Below are 13,182 nucleotides of genomic sequence, written 5' to 3'. Positions count from 1 at the left end.
CCACGCGGCCAATGCCAAGAACATTAATAAAACACATGATGTCGCTGCACAAACAAAACAACATTAAAAAAATATTATTTTCGGATCTTTTTAAACCATATTAATACATGTATCTGTTTAGATATTCATAATTGAACATTAAATAATGGCATTGCCTATATGAAATAAAACACTATACGACGTAGAGAGGGCAAAAAGCCTGGATACATAAAACATACACACACGTGGCAAGAAAATTAAACCCCATACGAAAGATCCCATAAGATATGTCCAAAACGTTATTTCTTTTCATTTTTTTTTTATCAATGAACGTGTTTTAACAACTGTTGTTTTACCGTTACTACTCGTCTTTTCCTTGTTATCATGACCGAAAAAAACAAAAAAAAATCATTAATTCCAACTCTCCACAATACTGACGTTGTTTAAAACGTATTGAGACTGGGTAATGTGACGTCACTTTAACTTTGATTGACAAGCAACAAATTAACAAGAAAAATATTTCTTTGAAAATCGCGTAATTTATCGCGTAGTATTGTGACGTAATCAAATTGTTTACTTGGTATTTGTTGGGATATATGACGTAACAATACCTCAGTTTACTTTAATTATCAATAGAAGGTGATTGATGTAGATTGTTCTGAAACAATAGATAAGAATTAGTTGTTTATGACGTAATAAATAGTTTATTGTTAATATCATCAGGTTTAACATTCCCGATTGTTACGTAGAGTTGATTATTACGTCATAATGATGAATCTAGAAGTTTATAAAGTTCTAATCATTGTGACGCAACTGTTAATATTGATAAACGGTGAAGGTGAGTTTGTTACGTCATAATAAACAATATAATGTTCAAGTCTAACGAACAGTTTACTACAAAAGATATAATTTGCATACAATGACATCCTGATTCTATTTAAATTAGAAACTGACGATGCCATTTAGGCGAAATATATACATAGCAGAGTGGGGGGCTGTTATATTATATATTTCGTTGGACTTGATTTTTGTGTGTCACATATTACCTAACATTTGGTATTAACTGTTATTTGGTTACGAGAACTATTTCTAATGCATCTATTTGTTTATGACGTCATAATTTTACAACTCATTCATTATGACGTATAGACTGTGGGGAAGCCCCAACACCGAGCACGAACGGGAAACCACCGGTATATACATCATCAAACACGTCATCAACTACGTCATCAAGTTTTCCACCAGGCAGCACTGCACAATATTCGTGCAACACTGGATATGCGTTTCGGAGAGAAACCCCCCATGTTGCTACCTGTGACGTGAATGGAACGTGGAGTTTGACGTCATCACCAGAATGCATCGGTAGCGACGTCTAGCGGTTGTGGATATTAACATTTATGTAGATAACATAATTAATATCTATCTCTTCAAATACAATAACGAAGATCATAATAATTAAAACAACGAAGAAAATTAGCAACAAAACGACAGTTGTTAAAACACACTAGGAGAACCTATTTATTTACCCAAAATCTTGTTCCAGATTTTTGCTCACCTGAAGTTGAGCACTGCAGGAACAATGGTAGTTGCTTCAAGTCAGTTTTGGTGGGAGCCACGTGTGTTTGTGCCGCTGGGTGGCGTGGAGAGCAATGTGACGTAGGTGGGGAATCCCGGAGGGAATATCTAAAATATATATTTGTGTTGTAGCTAGGTGTATTAAAAGTTTGAAGGGGATGTTATAGCGATTGTTTTGATTTAAGAACATATAACAAACAATTGCCAGAAGATTTCCTTCAGATACAAACTACACACTGACACGCAGCCATCCCCGTTCATACCGAATCAAACCGCTATGTTTCGCTTCGGTTAGTTAGGGGTTAATGCGTCTTGATTGGCGTATAGTGCGTGGACGTGCGTCTTATAGAAATGCGTTGTCACCGGAGCGTAAAAAAAAACGATTTGATTGGTTAACAGCGGGGATGGATGCGTAATAGTTTGTGTTTTACAACCAAAAGTCATCATATCATTAATTTATGAACAAATTAGTTTATTGATTCATCATCTTAGACATCGACGAATGCGATGCAGCTCCTTGCCCCCAACCCAAGCGATGCTTCAATGAACCTGGATCGTATTATTGTCAATGCCCACGTGGTTATGTACATGATGACGTCACCACGTGTCAACTAGGTACGTCACGATGACGTCATGTTTATATGTTTAACTATAGTTAGTTAGCACGGCTGCTTCTAGTGCAGAGTGTACGGGTTCGAACATCGTTGCTTCTAAATAAGTAAACACATATTTTAACACAAAAACTGCAAAACATGATTGAATCGCAATGTAGAGTTCGTAGCGTTTTAACTAAATGATGAAATGTAATTCAGTTACATTCTTCTATTTAAACTATGAATATTTTTTTGTATAAGAATTCTTTCACTTTGGCAAGTCACATACTATAGTCTGTTTGTCGTCAAAGTTTAAATGTTTGAAACCATATTTTCACCCAGTGTCCTGCAACGTGTCTGCCATCGCTAACCACTCATTATTACTGGATGTGACGTCACAGAGCAACGTGACGTATAACATGACGTATCACTTCGAATGCAAACACGGTTACACGGGGTCAGGGGTTACAGGGGTATGTTGGGACGGGGGAAAGTGGGATACTGTGGAAAGTGTGGATTGCTATCAAACACACGGTAAGTTCACTATGTTTATGTACGTGAGTGTATTGTATATTGCGATCAGGATATTTAGATATTATGTGCTAGGTGTTCCATCTCACTCCACCCTTTACTATATATTACTGTGGGGTAAGATGAGATACCGTTAGCACAAAATATCCCATATAGTACTGTGGGGTAAGATGAGATACCGTTAGCACATAATATCCCATATAGTACTGTGGGGTAAGATGGTTAGCACATAATATCCCATATAGTACTGTGGGGTAAGATGGATACCGTTAGCAAATAATATCCCATATATTACTGTGGAGTAAGATGGATACCGTTAGCACATAATATTCCATATATTACTGTGGGGTAAGATGGGATACCGTTAGCACATAATATTCCATATATTACTGTGGGGTAAGATGGATACCGTTAGCCCATAATATTCCATATATTACTGTGGGGTAAGATGGATACCGTTAGCACATAATATTCCATATATTACTGTGGGGTAAGATGGATACCGTTAGCACATAATATTCCATATATTACTGTGGGGTAAGATGGATACCGTTAGCACATAATATTCCATATATTACTGTGGGGTAAGATGGATACCGTTAGCACATAATATTCCATATATTACTGTGGGGTAAGATGGATACCGTTAGCACATAATATTCCATATATTACTGTGGGGTAAGATGGATACCGTTAGCCCATAATATTCCATATATTACTGTGGGGTAAGATGGATACCGTTAGCACATAATATTCCATATATTACTGTGGGGTAAGATGGATACCGTTAGCACATAATATTCCATATATTACTGTGGGGTAAGATGGATACCGTTAGCCCATAATATTCCATATATTACTGTGGGGTAAGATGGATACCATTAGCACATAATATCCCATATAGTACTGTGGGGTAAGATGGATACCGTTAGCACATAAAGCCTCTAACCGTGTTTAACAATTAACATAGTTATATCGTGGGTTAGCAGCCACGTTTTTGAACCTTGTTTTAATTAACTCACTGTGAGTTTATTCTATGTTGGATTTACCACCCACGTTTTCATTTGACACTCAAGTAGTTTTTACTGCGTGTTGATGGCACTTGCTCAAGTCGTGACGTTTTTTAACGACTGCCATTTTGCGGTTTGAGATAATTACCTTGTAAATCACCGGTATGTTCCTGTTAATATTCCCGGTTAAACCATATATTGTTTCCAACGCATGTCGTTTCGTTGTTGAATTATTTCGAAATAACATTCGGATATTTTTTAGTGAATTTATCATCACGTGAGATCGTCGGTATCATTGTTGGGTCGGTTCTCTTTGTTTTCTTGATAATTGTCATTGTTATCTATTGTTACGTGTTCTGACGTCACAACCCGGAACAAGACGTCACATAATGAGCGGATGAATACGCCGATGATGAAGGATCTAATTTGTCCTCCGCGTTTAACCGGAAGTTGTTTTATAAGAAGTTTATGTTTTCCGGAAGTTGGGGGGACCGCCATGTTTGATTGATGTGGAACAATGGATAAACAATGAACGGTGTTGACGTCATACTGGAAGCCTCATTTCAATTGTGACGTCATGGTTGATAAATTGGTTGCATTGTGACGTGGGAGAATTTAAATTTAGTGTATGATGGCGGTAATAGTGTGGGGCAAGATGGGCCATGTTGGGGCAAGATGGGCAAGATGTCATAATCGAACTTCTGTCGCGAAGTACTATATTGGGTTAATTAAACATATGAAAAGTATTATAATTATTATAATTCCATATAATTAATATAACGGTTGGCTTTCTAACCAGAACTTCTGTAACTGTAAGTTAGTTGAGAAAACAAAGCGATTCAATTTATTGCAATCTGGGTTTAAAGTGTTCTGCAACTACCAGGACGCCGTTCCAATAAACTTAAATATTTATTAAGTTTCTGAAATTATAAGTTGATACATAATTTAGACAGGAAGTATGCTTGCGTATTGGGTCATGACCAGATTCATGGAGTTCATCAGAGTAAACACTGAGCTACTAAAACACAACAAACAAATACCCAAAGATTATTCCATCAAAGATATTCAATATGTTTGAATAATAGACTGATGGTGGTGGTTGTTGTTGTTGTTGTTGGCGAAATAACTTCAACTTGAAAATACAATTTATTTCTGCAAAGTGGTCACCGGTTGCGGCGATCGTAAACGTTCATGTGTGTGTTGGCCACTAAGGTTGTATAACATGCTATGTATTGACATAGAAGCATAATGCAAACACCTAACATAGGTGTATAATAGCGTCCATTACCGTTGTGCCATTGTTACGTACCCGCAATATAAAGGTGTATGTTACGTCACAATCGATTAGTGCTCCATTAAAATCGCCTTCTCGGAAAATTATGGAAAAATCGGAAATTCTCGACCGCACGTTTAGTGTGTGTTGTGACGTCACAATACCAACAGTTGCCGCATACAAGGTGGGGAAATTATCTGTGACGTCACAGAGGGAAAGAGGAGGCAGGCATTGTTGCGCATCGCGTTCATTTGTCTCGAATAATCGAGGTGGAAAGAGCTTCTGTGACGTAGACAGTATATACATTGTTTCCGTGAGAATGAAGAGAAATTCGGGAATAATTCTAAAGATTGGGGGGCACATCGGGACAGGGGTAAGCGTTATAATAACTAGGTATAATAACATCTGTGACGTCATAATACTAGAGTGAAAGAAAGTTTGTTTAAAATTCTAAAACTTTTTGCCATTTGTTTATGACGTAACAATGTTTTTATTGTAAACGTCGAGTATTGTTAAATCGCGTAGATTATGACGTCATAGTTGCGATTACTCATACACAATACATCCAAACAGCGATGACAGCGCTATCGCAGTTGGATATTTAATATTTATCTCTTTGAATACTTTGGTGGAGATGGATTTGTAAAGTTTGAAACAACGAAGAGAATTAGCAAGAAAACGACAGTTGTTAAAACACGCTAGGGATAAAGACTACTTGAGTAAAAATGTCAAATAAAAACGTGGCCGCTAAATCCAACATACAATAAACTCACAGTGAGTTGTAGTTGATTAAAACAAAGTAATTAAAAACGTGGTAGCTAATTACGGAACGAGCAAAAAAAGAATTTATTTTGAAGTACGCGAAAGACCGCGAGCTAAAAAGCGTGGTTGTGATTATGACGTCATAATAGCGACTGTGTATAACAGTGATGAATCTCTTCGTGACGTGACAATGCAGATTATGTGGATAGCTTCGAAAGCGGAAGTTTTGTAAAATAAAGTGTGGTGTGATGTCATAGTGTTCACTATAGATCTTTTAGTGGCTCGTCTGGCAATAAAACGTTAAGATATAAAATCCAATCTCTAAGTTTGGCAGTCGAAACTTGGGGTCGAACACGTTTTTATGCCAGATGAGCCGTTGAACGATTATTTACACAATGTCTGGTATAGCAGAAACAGTTTAGTGAAGTGCTAGAATGCGAATAATCCAAGGGGGCGTGGTTAAATATCGACGTCATACAGGGTATTCTTACGTCAGCAAAGAAGCTATTGTCGAATTCCTGATTAATATGGTGATTATTATTTGGTTATGATGTCATAATAGCCTGGGGGTTTATATTGTTATTAATTCTAGATTCGAACCGTGATCGGTGGGGTTATATATTGTGCGCTATTAGCGTGCGTATACATCCCGTTGTACTGTATCGGGTTCCTGCTTATCAAGAAGACATTGCTGGTGCAAAAGTTGAGGTTATGGACCAAGATCGGGCGAACGCAAGCCAAGTTAGGACTCGTAAGCAGAAGGAGCCGGGTATGTGTTTGTGGTTGTTTATCCTCGCATGGGTGGGTAGAAGGTTATAACACGGGTGTTCTGTTTCATACACCTTGTGCCCGCTTACAAGTTACCACGTATGTGACTTATTTATCCTCACATGGCGGGGAAACGACTGTCGTTAAAACACGGGTGTTCGGTTACAAAGTACCACGTATGTAACTTTGTGGGTGATTGTGTTTCTGTATGGCTGACAACTTGAACAACCCATTAGTTACCACTGGGTTGAAGCAATTGCCAATAAGTGTCCTGCCCAATGACACATACGCCTAAAATAGTAACGTGTGTATATATGACACTTATATACGTTTTGCCCTGACCACATGAACTTTTACAAACGTGACTAATATGAACTCATGTCCTTTAGTTATAATACCCCGCCACCGTTACGCTAACAAACATGCTCAATATGACGTCATATTTACTCTGTGACGTCACACAGGTTAGTGACGTGTCACAATCATCCACTGAGGAGGAGATTGACTTCCTCACCCACCGTAGTTTGGCTTATTTACATAGGATGACTTTGTGGACGCCTGGGGAGATTGTGAACACTTTCCTAAGGTTTGTACTGTGTAGTGTTGGGGGGTAAGATCGTTGCTGTGGAGTAAGATGGTACGGGGGTTAGATGGTACGGTGGGGTAAGATGGTTACTGTGGGGTAAGATGGTACGGTGGGGTAAGATGGTCATTGTGGATGGTCACTGTGGGGTTAGATGGTACGGTGGGGTAAGATGGTCACTATGGGGTAAGATGGTACGGGGGTGAGATAGTACGGTGGGATAAGATGGTACGGTGGGGTAAAATTGGTACAACGCGTGTCTCGACCTCACATGCATTATTATGACATCATAATGTGGATTGTTTATAAATTTCCAGGAAACAAAAGGTTCCATTGATATCAGACAAACAGCTTGCTTACGTCATAATGTCAACTGTGTTTGCTCATTCAGTGGCGTGGGACAAGGAACGCGCGATGTTTCGATTATTGTTGGAAGGTTTCGAGGATCTGTTTTTATTTCAGGTAAAAATATCAACGTCGCGTTGTTTCAATTTATTTTTATTTATTGTTCCTCTTTTTTAAAGCTTGGTTAAATAGCATGCGATGAAATAGGCCACTTTTTCCTTCATATTTTTTGGTAAATTTCAAACTGAATGTCGCGTAGTAGGTTAGATGGTGACATATGGGTCACGCTGTTTGAATTTCTGGTAAAATCTAAAACCAACCAACATGGCTGGGAATACAAACAAACAAAGCCAAGAAAAATTCAAACTTATCCATCACCAAAACAAGACGCATCCATTCATTTCTAACCCAGGGTTTTTACTGGGACGCTCGTCACGTGCTCGTCAGTCCTGATGGTAAGAAGATAATCATCCAAGTTGACGGTGGGAAGGAATTTCATTCGGACGATGAACGTCACAAAGCCGATTATGACCTCGCTAAACTCCATGTTCAGGTATTATAATTCTTGTTGTGATGTCACAATTAAACATTATTAAGTCGTTATATCGGCACGCCTTGATATAAAATGGTCGTGACTTAATTATGACGTAATGAATGATGACATCACAGGTGTGCCTATCATACTTTGCACCAGGGTTGTCACACAACCACGTCCATTTCGTGTTTCCGTCTGCTGTATGTGTGTTGGGAAAGAAACTACTCAACCGCAAGGGGGCACTCTACAAACTTCTTTCTCCCCACTTCAGGTTCACGGAGAGGATCAACTATCAGGTGAGATGGTTGTGTACAAAGTTGGGGTAATAGATCAACTCTGGTCCAAATCCCAGGTCTCAGCACGGCGTGCCTCGCTGTAGGATCTCACCCATATAGAATACTTTAACACACCCCCCCCCCAAACCACAGGCACTCCGTGTTGGCAAAGCTACAAACAATAAACGTTCGTTGGACCGTTTGTTCTTCTTGTGGCAATCCTTCCCCGTGACAAAGGAACAATTCCTTGAAGGGGTTGCGAGGAAATGCAAGAAACATTACATGGATAAGGGGGCTCAGGAGTGTTCCAAGGTAACTATGACGTTGGTGTGACGTCATATATCGATGACGTCATATATTGTATGATTATGACACCACAATATTGTATGATTATGACATCACAGGCGACGATGCCAGAAGGAGAGGAAAATATTTTCGACGACGCTGAGGAACGACGTCACTTCCTGTTCCCGCCGGAATACGTCACAAACAAAAGCTTCCATCGAGTATGATGTCATAATAACTAATTGTTTTACGTCATAACCCCATTATTACGTCACAGCTCCCATATTTGGCTTTCTTACGTGAATATTACTTCGTGGTCCGAAGATTTGTGCAAGCTATGGTTCCTTATATTGATAAGTAAGTACGGAGGGTACAGAGTTCGAACCCAGCTTAAGTAACAACATATAAATAATAGGAGCGAATGGGACATGCTGTCGGAAGCAATACATTGTCATGTACCACGAATGGACAAAGTCTCGATGGTTGATGCCATTACAACATTTATACACCAGGTATATGCAATGTTTACAACTATAATTTATCATTTAGTTAAAACTCTACTGCCTATACATTGAGATTCAAATATGTTTTGCAGTTTCTTTTGATAAATATTTATTCAATTTGGTCGCATGGGCCATTAGGCTGCGAAAACGGTTCATGCTTTTATTCTATTTCAGTCATGTGTTGCCCTATTTATAGTAAACAAAGAATTGCAAAAGAAACTGCGAAACATGATCCTTAATCTACTGTCAATCATACGTCATTCATCAGTCCGTGATGTCATAATGACCCTTGTCTCAGCGTTTGTGTAGTAAGCATAATGGTAAATGACAATACCAAGTGTTCAAAACATTAATGTGGAGACTTAAGTCGAAACATCCTTCAAGTTAGGTTAATATTTAACAAGATTATCATAAATAGCGCTGTGTCAACATACAAGAATATACATGGGGGGTTTCGGGAAATCGCGTTATCTAAACAAACTTATAGCTATAATAAATATATTTAAAAGAATATACAATTTGTTTGTTTTTGTCAGTTATTCTGTTAATTTAAATATTTAAGTTTATTGGAACGGCGTCCTGGTAGTTGCAGAACACTTTAAACCCAGATTGCAATAAATTGAATCGCTTTGTTTTCTCAACTAACTTACAGTTACAGAAGTTCTGGTTAGAAAACCAACCGTTATATTAATTATATGGAATTATAATAATTATAATACTTTTCATATGTTTATTAACCAATATAGTACTGTGGGATAAGATGGATACCGTTAGCGCATAGACTGGTATATACGTCTGTAAATATTCTAAGTTTACTATCAACTGGGACAATAAAACAGAATGAAAAATGAACAATCTCCTACCACACACATATATATAATTATATAAACACAGATGTTTAGATATTAAATGCTAAAGTGTCCCATCTTCCCAACCCTACTATATGTAATATGAAAACGTATGAATAAACATGCATTCTAACAGGTTGGTGTTGTTCACTACTGCGACCACACCTCCTACTTGAAGTACTTCGCGTTCAAGTACGGCTGTATGTCGATTACAGCACCGTTTGAGAGTTTCCAAGACACCGAACATTGGGGTGAAATATCGAAACAATTCGGACGAACCGTGGAAGAGATAAAACATGACCCAACAGTCCTTATAAGGCAACGTGACGTCATGAGGACAAGGTATTATGACGTAACAATATTGGAAAGCAAAACAACAAAACCTAGAAGCCAGCAATTACAAACAAGCGGAAATATTTTAAGTATTATTTCCAAGAATTTTTTGCAAAAATCATTCGCGCGTTGCATAACAGACATTACTGTGACGTCACACATACCATTTAACGATCACGCTCGAGAAGTTAAACAGTGGAACACGTGTTCTCGAATTACAGATAATGGTCACGTGGTAATACGCATGATTACACACGTTAATGACGTAACAATCAACCGAAGAATTCGAACAAAACTAGATCCACGCAACAACAATCTTGTATCACGTGTTTGTTTAATATTATTTCTAAATCAAAGTGAAAATAGACGATATTTTTAGGATATCAAATAAAGATACACAAATATTATGCAATTCTGCTAAAACTTCATATTTACTGACAAAAGTAACAAACTATCATTGCCCGCCATGCGAGGATTAACAAGTTACATTTATTTAAAATTCGTTTCTAACCCTTTTCCAACGTTATAAATACGCGCAAGGAATTTAAATTTGAACCAACGATTGTGATTGGCTGATTCAAATTCAAATATTGCCGCTTAAACTTGAATATTTGATGACGAAACAATGAACTAAGTAACGTCACAACCGCATTATTGCCGTATGTCGTAACAATGGGCATTATGAAACATTATGTAAATACATGTTGCATACACAATACAGATATATTAATGCAATTTAAAACCAAACGATTGTGTTAAAACTTCTAACAAATCGCTAAAATCGCGCTCGGTCACGCATGAGCGAGTCAAAGTTAGTATAGACCAAGTTAGGAAACGGATTGTAAAACAACGAGTCTTGTTATCCATTGTCTCGCGTCTATGACGTCATAGTCGCCACCATTACGGAGCCCACGGCATAGCATTTTATCATTGCTGGGTGCTGTTTTTCGTTTAAATATTGCGATTTTTTAAAAACCAAGCACTTCTGCGCGTAAAAATGGCTTTCTACTAATGTTATATCTTATCACAATATTAAACCTCACAAAAATAATCAACTTTTATTGAACACTCAATCGATTCAAGAGTAAAAAAACAGAAAATATCAGGTTTACTAACCAAAAACATAAAAGAACATGTTTAAAATATAAAAATACAAACAAAAACGCATAACATTACCATAAACGGGTGTATCTAGCTGCAGTTGTGCATGTAAATTGCCGTGATTTTACTTTTTGGCTCACAAACTCAACGCGTATACCCGGCAACGAAACTTAAGGTATCTTTGTAAAATTTGCCTAATATCGAAGCGACATTGAGGAAAACAATACTAAGTTATTATTTTTGGTCCTCTGCCTGAATTAGTAAGCTACCTTTTCTGCGTTCCGGGTCTTTATGAAATCGGAAAACGCGAACACCTTATCTGCTAGTACTTAAGCAGTTGGGAGCTGCATGTCCACTCATGTTGGATTATAAATGTAGTAAAGAATGGCTCTGTAGGTTCGTAGGTATGATCATATACTATTATGTAAACTAAGCTGATTGCTCCTAGTCTTAATCGCCAACGTAAAGTACCCTGTTAAACCACACTGTACGCTGAAAACCAGTCAAAATATTAATTTACTTCACATTAATTCCTAGATTTAATATTATATAACAAGATTTATATTAGAAATTATATTTTAAATGTTAAAACAACCGCTATACGTGTTTTCTAGCTTTGTATCGCTTACAAGAACTAAATGAACACATGACGACCATGCATTTGTATAGGCGATTCACGCTTTGTGGGCTCCGTAATGGCGGACACGAGCGCCGTTTCCTAACTTGGTCTATACTAACTTTGGAGCGAGTATTCTATAACAATCGCGTTTAACACTTGTTATGACGTAACAACCGAATTACCGTGTTAAAATTTTCGGATTGAATTTAAACGGGTGAACACAACAGACCGTAACTTCTATTGTAACGTAATAATATAACAACCCGACCTTATAAATGACGTCACATCCTCCATTATTACGTCACAGATGCTTCTTGAACATCTTCGTCGATTACATCCCTAGTTCGAGTTGTAACCTTCAACTGGTGACCACAGATTATGGGTTCGAGGACCAGGGCGCCGTGGAAGCCGCCAACAGCTTCATGTCGGAACTCAGGAGTTTAGATGGGAACCTAAAGGTGGGTGACGTCATGATTTAATCTTGTTCGCATTTTGTTTTGTAAAATATTTAAGCACTTAACAACTGGAAAGTAATTGTAAGAAACTGCAAAACATAATTGGATATCAATGTATGGTTAAAGAAAAAAAACTAAACTTTACTTCGCATGAACCTTCTTACCATTATGGCGTCAATATCTGTTTTACTATGACATCATTATTTTAAATATGATGCAAATATTTAGATTAAAGAACCCCCGATCCACATTCCAACCGGTAGAGGGGAGCACAGAGCCACTGGGTTACAGATCGTACCCTTGGACGACATCGTGCGGACAATTTGTTTTTAAATAATCAATGATTGTGACGTCATGTATAGTTGCCTAGCAACAATAATGTACATTTATGACGTCACAATGTTAAATATTTCGATTTTGTATTCTATTATGACGTCATATTGTGATCGATTGTACATATCATACGTCATAATACAACAACCTATATACATGACGTCATACTACACGCTACGTGATAGCTTTCGGTAGTTGGTAGATTATGACGTCACAGTGGAACATTCTTTAATCGAGCGTTCGGTTAACCGCCCCAGGTGTAATTGTTACGTCAACAAACAACAATTCATCGGAAATTCGAGTTTAGATTTCATTATTTGTGATAATGCTGGTTGTGGGTTAACAATACCGCGTTTGTGGTGTCATAAACATTCTATTTGTGATGTAATAAACAGATATTGTTCGTCATAAACGAGTTTAGCTGTAGCGACTCCGCGCGAGAACTTTCTGAATTATTAATGACGTAACAAAGTATT

At 37.7% G+C, this 13,182-nt stretch overlaps 1 protein-coding gene and 1 long non-coding RNA gene across 3 annotated transcripts; one reads left to right on the top strand and one right to left on the bottom strand.

Annotated features, from left to right (window-relative positions):
- Positions 1–105: 105 nt before the first annotated feature.
- LOC149725954 (uncharacterized) lies at positions 106–12,326 on the bottom strand. The gene is made up of 3 exons (XR_016386339.1): positions 12,187–12,326; positions 1,506–1,662; positions 106–637 (listed from the first exon to the last, which is right to left on the bottom strand). It is a non-coding gene; the product is annotated as an uncharacterized LOC149725954 (long non-coding RNA).
- LOC149725953 (uncharacterized) lies at positions 5,053–12,866 on the top strand. Of its 2 annotated transcripts, none has more exons than XM_089891060.1 (13): positions 5,053–5,334; positions 6,316–6,492; positions 6,956–7,077; positions 7,392–7,536; positions 7,832–7,972; positions 8,089–8,250; positions 8,383–8,541; positions 8,634–8,735; positions 8,792–8,871; positions 8,930–9,026; positions 10,002–10,207; positions 12,226–12,376; positions 12,602–12,866. In XM_089891060.1, the coding sequence occupies exons 1-13, from the start codon at positions 5,068–5,070 to the stop codon at positions 12,704–12,706; spliced, it is 1,914 nt and encodes a 637-aa protein (XP_089747186.1). In that variant the 5' UTR covers positions 5,053–5,067; the 3' UTR covers positions 12,707–12,866. The 2 variants fall into 2 exon arrangements, with proteins under 2 accessions (XP_089747186.1, XP_089747187.1); XM_089891061.1 differs by lacking the exon at positions 5,053–5,334 and adding an exon at positions 5,914–6,253.
- Positions 12,867–13,182: the final 316 nt, after the last annotated feature.

This window comes from Ciona robusta, chromosome 13, assembly GCF_009617815.1.
Source record: "Ciona robusta chromosome 13, ASM961781v2".
NCBI classification, from domain to species: Eukaryota; Metazoa; Chordata; class Ascidiacea; order Phlebobranchia; family Cionidae; genus Ciona; species Ciona robusta.
This window is presented reverse-complemented; position numbering and strand designations above follow the sequence as displayed.

Excerpts from the sequence above, each read along its gene's own strand:
- LOC149725953 (XM_089891060.1), top strand. The coding sequence starts at position 5,068 with ATGGAAAAATCGGAAATTCTCGACCGCACGTTTAGTGTGTGTTGTGAC. Across the intron at positions 5,335-6,315 it reads GGGGGCACATCGGGACAGGG|ATTCGAACCGTGATCGGTGG; the intron begins GTAAGCGTTATA and ends TATTAATTCTAG. Across the intron at positions 8,736-8,791 it reads CAAACAAAAGCTTCCATCGA|CTCCCATATTTGGCTTTCTT; the intron begins GTATGATGTCAT and ends ATTACGTCACAG.